We start from the raw sequence: 12,598 nt of genomic DNA on the forward strand, positions 1-12,598 counted from the left end.
GGCCCCGATGGGATGCACCTGAGAGTGCTGAGGGAGCTGGCGGAAGTCATTGCTGGGCCGCTCTCCATCATCTTTGAAAGGTCCTGGAGAACAGGCGAGGTACCTGAGGACTGGAGGAAAGCCAACGTAACTCCAGTCTTCAAAAAAGGCAAGAAGGAGGAGCCGGGGAACTACATGCTGGTCAGCCTCACCTCCATCCCTGGAAAGATGATGGAACAGCTCGTTCTGGGCTTCATCTCAAAGCATGTGGAGGGAAAGAAAGCTATCAGAAGTACTTAACATGGATTCACCAAGGGGAAATCATGTCTGACTAATCTGATAGCCTTCTATGATGGCATGACTGGATGGATAGATGAGGGGAGGGCGGTAGATGTGGTCTACCTTGACTTAAGCAAGGCGTTCAACACGGTCTCCCACAGCAACCTCACAGGGAAGCTTAGGAAAAGTGGGCTTGATGAATGGACAGTAAGGTGGATAGATAACTGGTTGAAAGACAGAGCTCAGAGGGTAGTGATTAGGGGCACAGAGTCTAGTTGGAGGTCAGTGATGAGTGGTGTTCCCTGGGGGTCAGTACTGGGCCCAGTCCTCTTCAATATATTCATCAATGACCTGGATGAGGGGATAGAGTGCACCCTCAGCACATTTGCTGATGACACAAAGCTGGGGGGGAAGTGTGGCTGACACACCAGAAGGCTGTGACACCATCCAGAGAGACCTGGACAGGATGGAGAGCTGGGCAAAGAGGAACCTTATGAAATTCAAGAAGGGCAAGCGTAGGGTGCTGCCCCTGGGGAGGAATAACCCCCTGCACCAGGACAGGTTGGGGGTGACCTGCTGGAGAGCAGCTCTGTGGAAAGAGACCTGGGAGTCCTGGGGGACAACAGGATGACCACAGGCCAGCAATGTGCCCTCGTGGCCAAGAAGGCCAATGGCATCCTGGGGGGCATCAAGAAGAGCATGGCCAGCAGGTGGAGGGAGGTCATCCTCCCCCTCTGCTCTGCCCTGGGGAGGCCACATCTGGAGTGCTGTGTCCAGTGCTGGGCTCCCCAGTTCCAGAAGGACAGGGAACTGCTGGAGAGGGGACAGCAAAGGGCTACCAAGATGCTGAGGGGACTGGAACACCTCTCTCATGGAGAAAGGCTGAGGGATTTGGGTCTCTTCAGTCTGGAAAAAAGACGACTGAGGGGGGATCTCATCAACGCTTATAAATACTGAAAGGGTGGGTGTCAGGGGGATGGGGCCAGGCTCTTCTCAGTGGTGCCCAGTGACAGGACAAGAGGTAACGGGCACAAACTTGACCATGGGAAGTTCCACCTCAACATGGGGAGGAACTTCTTTCCTGTGAGGGTGGCAGAGTCCTGGCACAGGCTGCCCAGAGAGGTGGTGGAGTCTCCGTCTCTGGAGAGGAGAGTCTCTCCATTCCAAACCCGCCTGGAGGCGTTCCTGTGCCACCTGCTGTGGGTGACCCTGCTCTGGCAGGAGGTTGGACTGGATCATCTCCAGAGGTCCCTTCCAACCCCTGCCAGTCTGGGATTCTGTGATTCTATGGGGTGAAAGTTATTGCGGTCACAGGGATTTGGCACAGGCAAGGTGACAGGGGTTAACGTATCAGAGAGGAGGCAACCTCCTTGCCAAGGGTAAGCTGATAAACATGAGCATGTAGAGGGAAAGACGACCGAATCCTGGAACTATTACTTGGGCTAAGGAAGCATATGCTATAATCACAGAAGGCATTTATGATCATTACTTTTCAGAAGAAATTCTTTCACTGGATTACTGGTAAACAGTTTTACGGTAATGACAAATTTCAGATGTTTTCTGCAGAATCCTGAAAACACTTAGCTGGGAATGGGAAAAATGCCCTGGTTAATCTTTTTAGCATGCTAATGCTTCTGTTCAGAAACTCCGAGTCCCATAGGATTAGGTCCAGGACCTGTGCTGTTCGCAGCAACCCCCAAAAAGCAATCCAGACACAACAGTGGCCTCGGCATTGGCTATTTCTCGGGTGAAGGAGCTAAGAAAGGGACTGGCCAGCCCCACGGACGATCTGCGGAGTGAGTGCTCCCAGCCAGCCAGGCAGCCAGGGCGTGGGAAGGGGAGAACAAAAGACATTTTGCTCGTCTCTAACTGCTGGGATGTGCAGGTTTTTTCCTTTCTTAGAAAGGACAGAGAGGAATTTGAAAAGAAACGGAGAAAGATAATCAAAGGCATAAAATGAGTATGACACAAGGAGAGAGTAAATAGAATAGCATTCTTCAGTTCCAAAAGAGATATCAGACAGTAGGGATGATAAAGGTCTGTAAAATCACTGGGAAGGTGGAAAAGGTGACCAGAGAGTGATTATTCACTGTTTCTCACAGCAGAGGAACTGAGGGGAGTCAAAGGAAATTTAAAATGAGGAAGAAATACTTTGTTCACATGATGAACAGGTAGGTTGTGGAACTCAATGCCGCTGAGCATTGTGGAGTTATGAATGAGATCAAGAACTCACAGAAGATAGGTCTCTCCGAGGTTATTTTCAAAACAAGGTGTGGATGCAACTTCTTGCTACAGAATTTGCTAAGCTGTAATGCTGACAGCTGCCCTGTTTTGTACCACGGCCCTAAAATTCTGGTACCCACCAAAGACAAGAGACAGGGATAGGTGAACCCAGGATGGTCTAACTAGATCTGGCCCACCACGGCTTTTCCATGTTCTCACGTACGCATAGGTTGTGGTATTCCAAAATATGTGGTTGCTTTTGTTGGTTTTGGCTGTGCCTAGACAGATCTCTTTGGAAGGTTTCGGGTCTGTCCTGGTGGGGGACCGAGCTCCACAGGTCAAGGGAAAAAAGTTTGGATCTCAGTATGCATGAAAAATATTCAGGTGAGATCCAGTATACTTTGGCATGAGTCCTGTGTTCCGTCTTCTTTCTGTCCCCACAGAAAATGCTGTGCCACCAGGATACAAGAGAAACTGCCTTGGCAAGTGCAGTGATTCCCGAGGCTTATTACTCTGCTTAGTGCTTAGGAGTAGCTGGAAGCGGTGCTCTAGTTATTAGCATAATCGAATCATTTAAAGTTTCCTTCCTTTCAGCCAAAAGGTTTGTAGCTGGGGTTCTGCTTTCAGACTGTCGTGCCAATCTGATTACCTGTTTAGTGATGCCTTTTCTACTCTCACATGGTCTGATGTCCCCGTTTTTAGCCCTGTGTTCAAGGCAGAGGGATTGGAAGCGGGCAGATGCTGCAGCCTGTTCATTTGACTATGTAGTTGCCTCCTCCGGGGATTCAAGCGGGACTGCCTCTGTGGGACTTCTCACCCTCACGCTGCCTGCGGATGAAGTGCCAGGGTGGGCAGGGCTTGCATAGACCGCTCTCTGCTTGCACCCAGATGGTCGATAAGGACCCAGAAGGCCAGGAGCTTTTCTTCCACATGTCTGTGATGGCATGGCAAAAGTGGCCATTTTTCTATGAGGATTATTTTAATGCTTTTAAGAAACTTACTTCTGAACCTTCATAGCTGTAATTCTTTTGCATTTTGATAATTTTCCTCTTTAAAGTTTGCTACTATCTACCTTATGTCAGTGATTTCAAAGCTCCCCCCCAAGACTGGCAGGTGTGGAGCGGCTGGCTGGAACAGAGCAGGCTAACGACTGCCTTTTCTACACAAATCACAATTAATGCCAGAAAAAGAACTCAATAAAGGAGTTACGCTGCATTCGCTGTGTCAGCCGCAGTTCTTCCTGGTGGAGGTTGTTCATATTCTGGATCTGCGCTCCCAGGAGTATCGTTAGACGAGGTTTTCCCTTCCATCTGGGAGCAGTGGCTTCTCTTTCAAACAGCTTTGGTCAGCGGGCTGAATGCGTGCAGGACCTGCATGGTCTCTGCTGGCTCTTTGGAGCCCCGTGCACCAGGTAACCGTCTCTTTTTTGGTCTCGTTCTTCTAGGGATATCTATGCCCATTCCGGTCATTGGTTTGCAGGATGACTCCAGGGTGTTCGTAAACGGGACCTGTGTCCTCAACGACGAGAACTTCGTCCTCATTGGGTCCTTCATGGCGTTCTTCATCCCTCTCATCATCATGGTGATCACGTATTGCCTGACCGTCCAGGTGCTGCAGAGACAGGCAACGGTGTTCATGTGTGGAGAGGTGCCCAAGCAGAGGAGGAGCAGCGTAAACTGCCTCAAGAAGGAAAACAACACAGAGAACATTTCGATGCTTCACAATCACGAGGGGGCATCTCACTTGAACTCTCCTGTTAATAAGGAGGCAGTGCTGTTTCGGAAAGGAACTATGCAGTCCATCAACAATGAGCGAAGAGCCTCTAAGGTCCTGGGCATCGTCTTCTTTTTGTTCCTCATCATGTGGTGCCCATTTTTCATCACTAACGTCATGTCTGTCCTTTGCAAGGAAGCCTGCGATAAAGACCTCTTGATCGAACTCCTTGATGTCTTTGTTTGGGTGGGGTATGTTTGCTCTGGGATTAATCCCCTCGTATACACACTCTTCAATAAAACATACCGCAGGGCTTTTTCCAATTACATCCGTTGCCAATACAAGCCCAGTAAAAAATCGGCGCTGCGGCAGAATCAGTGTCTGAATGTTGCTTCAACAGCTTTATATGGGAAAGATCTGACTTTAACTAGTTATCGAAACGGCAACGAACTCAACAGCATGGAACTAGACGAAGTTGAGGAGGGCCTTGAAATGCAACCAGGGACTTCAGAGCTCTCCATAAACAGCTGCAATGTTGTAAGCGAAAGAGTGAGCTGTGTGTAAAGGTGGCTCACAGAGCCTTTTGCTACAGTGCATCTGTAGCCAAAATATATTGTGTAAAAATGTAAGTGTTGGTCAAAGGACGTTGTAAATATTGCATTCTGAACAAAGCTTTCTTTTTTTTTAAAGAAAAAAAAAAAGAGTTGTCTTTCCAGTCCAGTACTTAAAATCATATATATTAATATACTGCAGTGAAGTTTAAGGTTCTATATTTACTGTTAATACTAGATCAGAACTATTAGTTACTTTGCATATGTCATGGACAAAATGTTTGAATTCTTCTTCCAGTGCATGAACAAAAATGCTGAATATTTATCTCAGGTGGCATTTGCTGGAGTCCAGAATGGCACGTTAATAGTTATATATCAAATACATGCTATTAGACTTGGTCAGTATAACTTTCTTTTTCAAGTTGACAGTAAATATATACTTTAAATCCTCACCCCTATTTGTGCCGTGTAAAGACTGTACAGGGACCTGGCAGGGAGACATGACGAAAGCGTAGCGGCTGTGCAGGCACCTGGCCAGACATGTCCTGTTACGGGTAGTGGCTTGCTGCCATAGCGGGACAATCTTGCACTTCAAGGGACCTCTGTTCAATTTTGACTCCCTCTCCAATCCTGCCGCTTTCTTTCCCTTCCCCAGGAGGCTGCGGCTCCCCTAAGGAAGGCGGGGAATGCAGTTCTGGTGTGCTTTTGCGATCCTGGCTGGGATCGCTTGCACACTTGGAGAAGAAGCAGGAGAAACAGAGCTCCCCCCAGTTATCTGCTTCAGCCGTTCTATAAATGGAGTGCCTCAGATTTATAAAAAGCCCTCCTTTGGTCTGACAGGTGATCACCAGCTCTGGGATGGAGCGAGCCGTGCCTTCACGGATTGCTTGGATGATCAGGCACTGCCTTCAAGGATTGCTTGGATGATCAGGGTCTTCGGCTGACCCGGAGAAGAGCGCTCTGGCTTTGTATGAGCTCTTGTCTTCTCGGTCCTCACATCTATTTAGTCCTTAGCTTGTTTAGCATTTGCGTTTATTTTTTTTAGCATCCTGGGCCTTGCAGCGCTGGTGACAAAACAGTGCTTCGGTGCAGAGCGGAAGCTGCTGCGCGTGTGGTGCTGGCCGGGGTCAGGCCGTGCAGTGCAGCGTCCCCCACCACGGGGGATGCTGAGGAGAGGGGCACAGACGAGGGTCCCTGCTCCTTCCTCCTGTCTCGGGCGGGGGTGGGCGGAGCGGGACAGAGAATGTGACCGGAATCATCTGCTGGCGACGTGGTTCAAAAGCAGATGACGAGCAGGGACAGGAAGGAAGCAGACCTGGAGCTAGTCTACACGGAAGATTAATCTGGATTAATTTTTAAATTTGATTTATTCCCTTTCACTCCCAAAGTAAATTATAGTATAGCGTATTAATGCCACTTACATCTGAATGAAAGCATCCACATTGGGATTTAATGCAGTTTAAGTAATCTGCTTTTAGTTCACACCATGTATAATTTGAATTAGTTTCCCTCCGTGTTCCTGTGTAGACAAACCCTCCAAGGCATCGTGTCCTTCTGGCGCTGTGCCTCTGGGGTGATGCCTCTCATGCAGTTTTCCTTGTGTAGGGTATTGTCTAATGCCAGATATCACCCGTAAGGTTTTTACATTCTTCATCAACTAATACACAAATGCCGCAGCGCTCATCTAACATGGATGGTTTTAGCATTGCTGACAGCCTCTGGCTATGAAAATCCTCAGAACAGAAAAGTTTACACTAGGCATGGATAGATTGCATTTCACTGACACAAACTGCTTGTACTCTGAGCTTGCTGCGTTCTTCCCACCAAAATTAACTTGTAGCAGAAATGGAAAATTCTGCTGGTGTTTTAGTGTACCCGTTGTGCTGTCGCATTGCTGTGTACAGCAACACCCTTGCTGAGGCCTCTACCGAAACACAGCCTCGGGTTACATCTGCTGCTGGGCTGCTCCCAGCTTGAAGCGTTGAAGTTGATGGTCCCACCGTCTCCCTCACCCTCCTGGGATAAATCCATGGTACTTCCATGCAGGCAGGCGAGGTATCCCTGTGCGGACTGCAGCTTACTGCTTGCAGAAGGCAGCAGGGATGCAGCATGTGCATGTGCCAGCCCGCTGATACCACCACGGGCTTGGATGCTCGGGAATCCGCTCACCTCTCCAAACGATCTGGTACCCAGTAGGAAAAGGACTGCCCGGAGACACAAGCTTGTGCCTTCAGCGACTGCCCTTTACTCTGAGTCAGATTTGACTCTCTCAAACAGTACAGAAAAATCAACCAGATCATATTGCTTTTTAAGTTGGTTTTTTTTTGGTTTTTTTCTTCCTTGGGTGAATTTGTAGCGCATCTTTTTCAAACGTGTATATGTGTGTGTGTATATATATGTGTGTGTACGTATATATATACATATATATATATAGAAAAGCCAGCCACAGACTTTGAAAGCATTTAGCAATAAGTTGAATTACAGTAGCTTCTCGCACATGTGTGAATAGGTCATGTGTGAATAGCCCATTTTCCACAGCATCCTCCAACTCGGTGTAAGTCCACACACAGGCATCGTCTTCGCATAGGAGCCTTCCAGTCTCACCCTTGCCGGTTCTATTGTACGGGCAAAAAGGGAACCTACTCTATTTGGGTGTAAATAATGGGAATTGAACTGAGAATTTACAGAATTTTTATAAATGTTTTTAAAAAATTCAGCACCAGAACTGTAAATATGTCAAGCATTGCGACTCAGCTGGACCCGCGCTGATGTGTGTCACTTGTTTAGATAAGCAGACAAGGGGACTGCCTTACGGCGCCTGCGCTCTCTCCCGGCCGTTTCTGCGAGTGGTTAAATACTGTCACTTCCCCACCTTCCTTTGGGTCATTCACATCAGGGTTTTGTGATGCTGCTATTAATTTATTAAAGAAAGTTTGTTGGTTTAATCACTCTTAATTTTTTTTTCATGGTCTATCAGAAAATAAATAAAGGAACGTGCCCTCTCTTCCTTTCATCTGTCCCCAGTTAAAATCTTTCCTGAGTGAAAAATATGTCCTGACCAAAAACCAAAACAACAACAAAAAAATGAGGATAAGGATGAAGATAACTTTCATTTTTACTCCCACACTTGAAGCATGGCCCACAGTTGCTTAATCACAGGAATTAGTGTCAACAAATATCTGAACCCTTCCAACCCCAAAACTTGTTAAATACGCAGGCAGTGATACACTATTCCCCCTCTTCTCCTTGCTCCCTCCAGGAATAACGGTGAAAAATGACATTTTTTTTTTAAATTACCTCCATTTGAAGCATGGATTTAGTTCTCTGCAGCTTAACCAAAGTTAAGGTTGTCCCCACAGCGGCTTTGCTTCTCCTGAGCTGCAGTCATTAGCCGTGGCAGTGCCTCCAGAAGCCCTGCCCTGGGGCTGCTGCCGGGAGTATTCGCTGCAGGTTTCGTGTGAGTCCTCAAGCCTCGGCTCAGGTATGGTTCTGTCTTACAAATAGTGTGCGTGGCGGCATTTTGGTTTGAGTTTGGACCCAACAAGTGAAAACGGTTCCTTGGAAACAGTGCTGTAGGCTGAAATGTGTTGGTTGCTTTGTTTCCTGAAGCAGACGGAGATGGCAGGCTGCCTGCGAGGCTGAGCGTGCACGAGGAGGCTCCGACCCAGCAAACAGACCACCTCGTTCGACCACTCCCCGTGCTTTGGGGAGTCCACTCATGGGGTCAGCCCCTGAACTAGCACCTTCCTCAGCTGTAGGAGCTTGCGGCCTTCCCCACCAGAGGCCAGAAGCAAGGCTGGCCACGTTTGCTCAGGCATAAAGCCTTATGGCTGAGCAACCTGGCTTCCAGACCTGAGCTGGCTCAGCTACGTCTGTGACATGTTGCCCCGCACAGCCAAGTCTGGGGTGTAGCGTCCGTGGAGTCAGCTGTGGTGACCTCTGGGGGCCTCAAAGGCCATCCTTTGAGGACAAGAGCCTGCTCCTTCAGTCCTGTGCTTGCTGAAGATAAGAGCAGCTACCCAGAGGCATTTGGGAGGCGATACGGTCCAAAGCCAATGCTGAGGAGCCTCAAGGCATCCCACCTCAGCATGGCTCTCCTTGTCTTAATGACTTGTGAGTCAGCAAGAGTTTTCACCTGAGTGATAATTTAAAGATGCTCATGTCCGGCGAGGTGTGAGTAGGCAGCCAGAGCAGTGTGGTCAGTGCCTTTTCCTCTGTAGAGACACCCATGTCAACCATCAGTGCCTTTCTTCTGGGCAGCACTACCAGCATGGAGCCCGGCCAGTGCTCTTCCCGTCCAAGTCAGGAGGCTGACTGCAGTCATCTGATGTGCTGGAGCCACGAGGGCCCTGCATATGGAGACCCAAATGCCAAAGGAAAAACAGATTTTTTTTTAAAGAAAGCAAGCAAACCCCAAGCAGCTTTTCTGAAATAAGCTTTGAGCTAACGAAGGGTGTCTGTATTCTTGCAGACAAATTATGCTGATCTGGCATTCCAAAAGCAGCGTCCGTCGTGTGATAAAGATGCAGATGTCTCTTGGATGGGTTTCCTCCCTGGGTCACGGTATCATTAGGGTAGCTCCCTGCCAAGCCAAGAACTGCTTGCCTTTGTCTCCCATTTCAGACTGGGGCGGAAAAAGCATCAGAAGTTTTTTCCTGGGAAAAAAGGTACAAAGACCACCAAGGTGGTGCAGCACAAGAACAGAGATGGACAGATGTGTGTACACACGAGCACACGCATCCCAGAGCCCCCAGAGAGCAAGAGGAGGTGTCAACATGCTTCAGTCTTGCTTCCCTTGAAAAAATGGGAATAGCTGAACAGCTGGGGAGGAAACCTGTGATGGAGAGATCAAATACGGCTGTAGGTGTCACCGTGAAATGTGGGCTGTTCTAGCGACAATGTCATGGTGGGGGTGCATGTACCAAAAAATGCTTTTATTTTTTTCATTTTTAACTATGGAGTTCTTATTGACTCTTCTGCCTCACCCTCATTTTTCTTTAAGTCTCAGGTCTTTTACTTGTTTGCTTTTGTCCACACTGAAACTTGTGCTCTGAAGCTGTCAGAAGTCGACAAAATGTCTAAGAAGTGATGCATCATTCCCTCTCGGCTGCGCAGGGAGGCTGCCATCCCATAACGACACGGAGATGGAGAGTCTTCAGGTGAGTGATTTTAGACCTATATGAGACAGACAATCAATGCAGCAAGGCACGCTTGCCAATTAAGGTACCACAGTGGAAGGTGTTTAACGAAGAGTCAACAGTATGAGCTACGCACTGAAAAATTTTGCTTAAAACTGTCCTAAATCCGGGATTCTGCTGGCGGCAGGGGGACGTGTCGGTACATGGGGAGGGCGTCTGGCAGTTTCCCCCAGCAGTTTCCTGGGCCATCGGCGGCTGCTCTGTTGCTCCAGTGGGCTACCAACACTCAGGTGTGAGGGGACGTGGGAAACGAATCATGCGGCATCACACAGGGGCATGCTAAATACACTCCGCTGAACTTCCCTGGGCTTGAATCGTAATTAGTTCAACAAATTGGATAAATTAATGTTTAATTAAAATACAGCCTGATTATCCAATGTATGCTTTTAATAGGATCTAATTGTGGCATTTTGAGTTACTTAAATTGCCGATACACTAAAAATGATCTGTAGGCTGTCCCTGTTTGACTGCTGCCTGGTTGCTTTTGTTAAAATTGTGAGCAGTTTTACGTTTGTGCGTGCTGCTGATGTTCGTGTCCCCTCCTCCAGAGAAACAGGCGGGTGCTGGCGACGGGTGCTCATCAATGCCACTGAAGATTTTAACCAGGGTCCTTTTCCCTGGCTGAAGGCTGTAACAGCTCTTCCGCGACTTTTTGGGGAGGAAGACTTCGGTGCCGCTCCTGCGGAGCCCACGCTTCCCAAAGATGATGATGCTGCTCAAAGCAACAGGTAAATGCAAATGCCCAGCAGAGCTCGCAGCCATGCTGAGGGCTCCTCCCCTGTAGGCACCAACAGTTCGTGTCCCAGAGTGTCTTCAGAGAGGATCCACAGGTCACACTGACTCACGCCTGAGCCACGGCAACGTTTAGCCCCCTCAGCTAAGCACTCCCCCTTCTTTTTGCAGTGCAGCCACAAGGCTGGCACACAGGTGGGCTGAACCTCGCAGGAGCGTTCGGTCCATCTTGCACCTTTCCCAGGTGTTGCTGAAGAGAAAACGGCCTGCACCCTTTGCCAGGCTGTCCTACCGTGGCATTTAGCAAAGTGGTGGGATGCGTTCTTGCAACAAAGCCGGTGGTGCAGCAAACCATGGTGAACAAACGGTGGTTTTCCTTAGCCAGGCCTTTACTCCTCAAGGGTAAATGAATGTGATTGGTTGCCTCTTGCGCTGTAGTTAGTTGGCACTTCTGCTTTAAAAAATAGATGGGACATTGCGTTGGGCCTGAGCAGCAGCCCCGGTGACAGGCACGGTGTGGGGGACACAAGTCCAGGCAGGGGCTCAGCTCTGGAGCCCTCAGCACAAGAAGGACATGGACCTGTTGGAGCGGGGCCAGAGGAGGCCACGAAGATGATCCGAGGGCTGGAGCCCCTCTGCTGTGAGGACAGGCTGAGAGAGTTGGGGGGGTTCAGCCTGGAGAAGAGAAGGCTCCGGGGAGACCTTCCAGCCCCTTCCAGTCCCTCAAGGGGGCCTGCAGGAAGGACGGGGAGGGACTCTGGATCAGGGAGTGCAATGATAGGACACGGGGTAATGGCTTCAAACTGAAGGAGGGTAGATTTAGATTGGGTATCAGGAAGAAATTCTTGGCTGTGAGGGTGGTGAGCCCCTGGCCCAGGTTGCCCAGAGAAGCTGTGGCTGCCCCATCCCTGGAGGGGTTCAAGGCCAGGCTGTATGGGGCTTGGAGCAACCTGGTCTGGTGGGAGGTGTCCCTGCCCAGGGCAGGGGGTTGGAATGAGATGATCTTTAAGGTCCCTTCCAACCTGAACCATTCTGTGATTCTATGATTCTATGATTCTATAAAGAGAATGAGAAGCGAGTAGAAAGCTTGGCTTGTTCCTCCTAGCACCCAAAGATGGGTGAAGAAAGCTCTCCATCGGGACATCAGGGAGTGCTTGTTCTGACTGAGGAGGGAGAGGAGCCATTTGGGCTAGAGGAGAACATTGGCATACAAAAAGGGCTAGAAATAAACTAGGAATTAGAAGCAGGTTTCTAACAAGTGGAGTATTCCAGGTCTGGAATGGCACTTTCTGGTGAGGCAGCAATACCACCAACCGAAAAGCCTGTTGAGGGCTCAGCTCTCGCGTTCCCCAGGAGCGTGTGCCACAGGGGTGCAGCGAGAGGGCCGTGCTCAGCCCCTGCCTCCCGGCGGGCAGGGCCCGGGTGCCAGGGCCAGCCATCTGCGCAGCGGCACTTCCCACCTCACCGGCACGGCCCAGGGTGTGGGAGGAACAAACATCTTGAAGCAAGAACGCTATTTGTATGCTACGGTCCTTCCAAGTCCTAGCAAAGCCATGAAAAATGCCACAATTTTGGAGGAAGGGGGGTGAGGCCCTGCCAAGTCAGTGCATCTCTCACAAGTAGGACATGAAGTCAAGGGATCATGATGGCCGCCCCAAATTGTATAAAGTAATATTTCATTTGCATTCTCAGAAGCATCCAGAATCAACCAGCTTGTCTAGCCCAAACCTTACAGCACACACTCACTTAAGTAAGTTTTATTTAGCCACAACAGCATTTTCATGGATATTGAGTATTATTGGAGCCAGTCGCAGTCTGCTCTGGAGAGCCACGGCGTTGAGGTAATGTCCTGTGGGGCTGCCATTAGCTGGTGTAACTGAGAAAATGCTGGAGAGAAGCTTTAAGGGCTGAGAGACTGCTTTG

The 12,598-nt window shown here is 49.2% G+C and overlaps 1 protein-coding gene across 5 annotated transcripts in view; it reads left to right on the forward strand.

Annotated features, from left to right (window-relative positions):
- HTR2C (5-hydroxytryptamine receptor 2C) overlaps positions 1-10,930 on the forward strand; it is a 269,572-nt gene extending 258,642 nt beyond the window's left edge. For 2 of the 5 annotated variants that reach the window (XM_063346041.1, XM_063346042.1), the window contains 2 exons: positions 3,926-9,904; positions 10,492-10,930. In XM_063346041.1, the coding sequence (XP_063202111.1) occupies positions 3,926-4,758 (833 nt within the window). In that variant the 3' untranslated portion in view covers positions 4,759-9,904; positions 10,492-10,930. The remainder of the gene's footprint in view (positions 1-3,925; positions 9,905-10,491) is intronic. The other 3 variants (XM_063346037.1, XM_063346040.1, XM_063346039.1) reach the window with 2 other exon arrangements.
- The last annotated feature ends 1,668 nt before the right edge of the window (positions 10,931-12,598 follow it).

The sequence above is a fragment of the Chroicocephalus ridibundus genome, chromosome 9 (genome assembly GCF_963924245.1).
Source record: "Chroicocephalus ridibundus chromosome 9, bChrRid1.1, whole genome shotgun sequence".
Classification (NCBI taxonomy): Eukaryota; Metazoa; Chordata; class Aves; order Charadriiformes; family Laridae; genus Chroicocephalus; species Chroicocephalus ridibundus.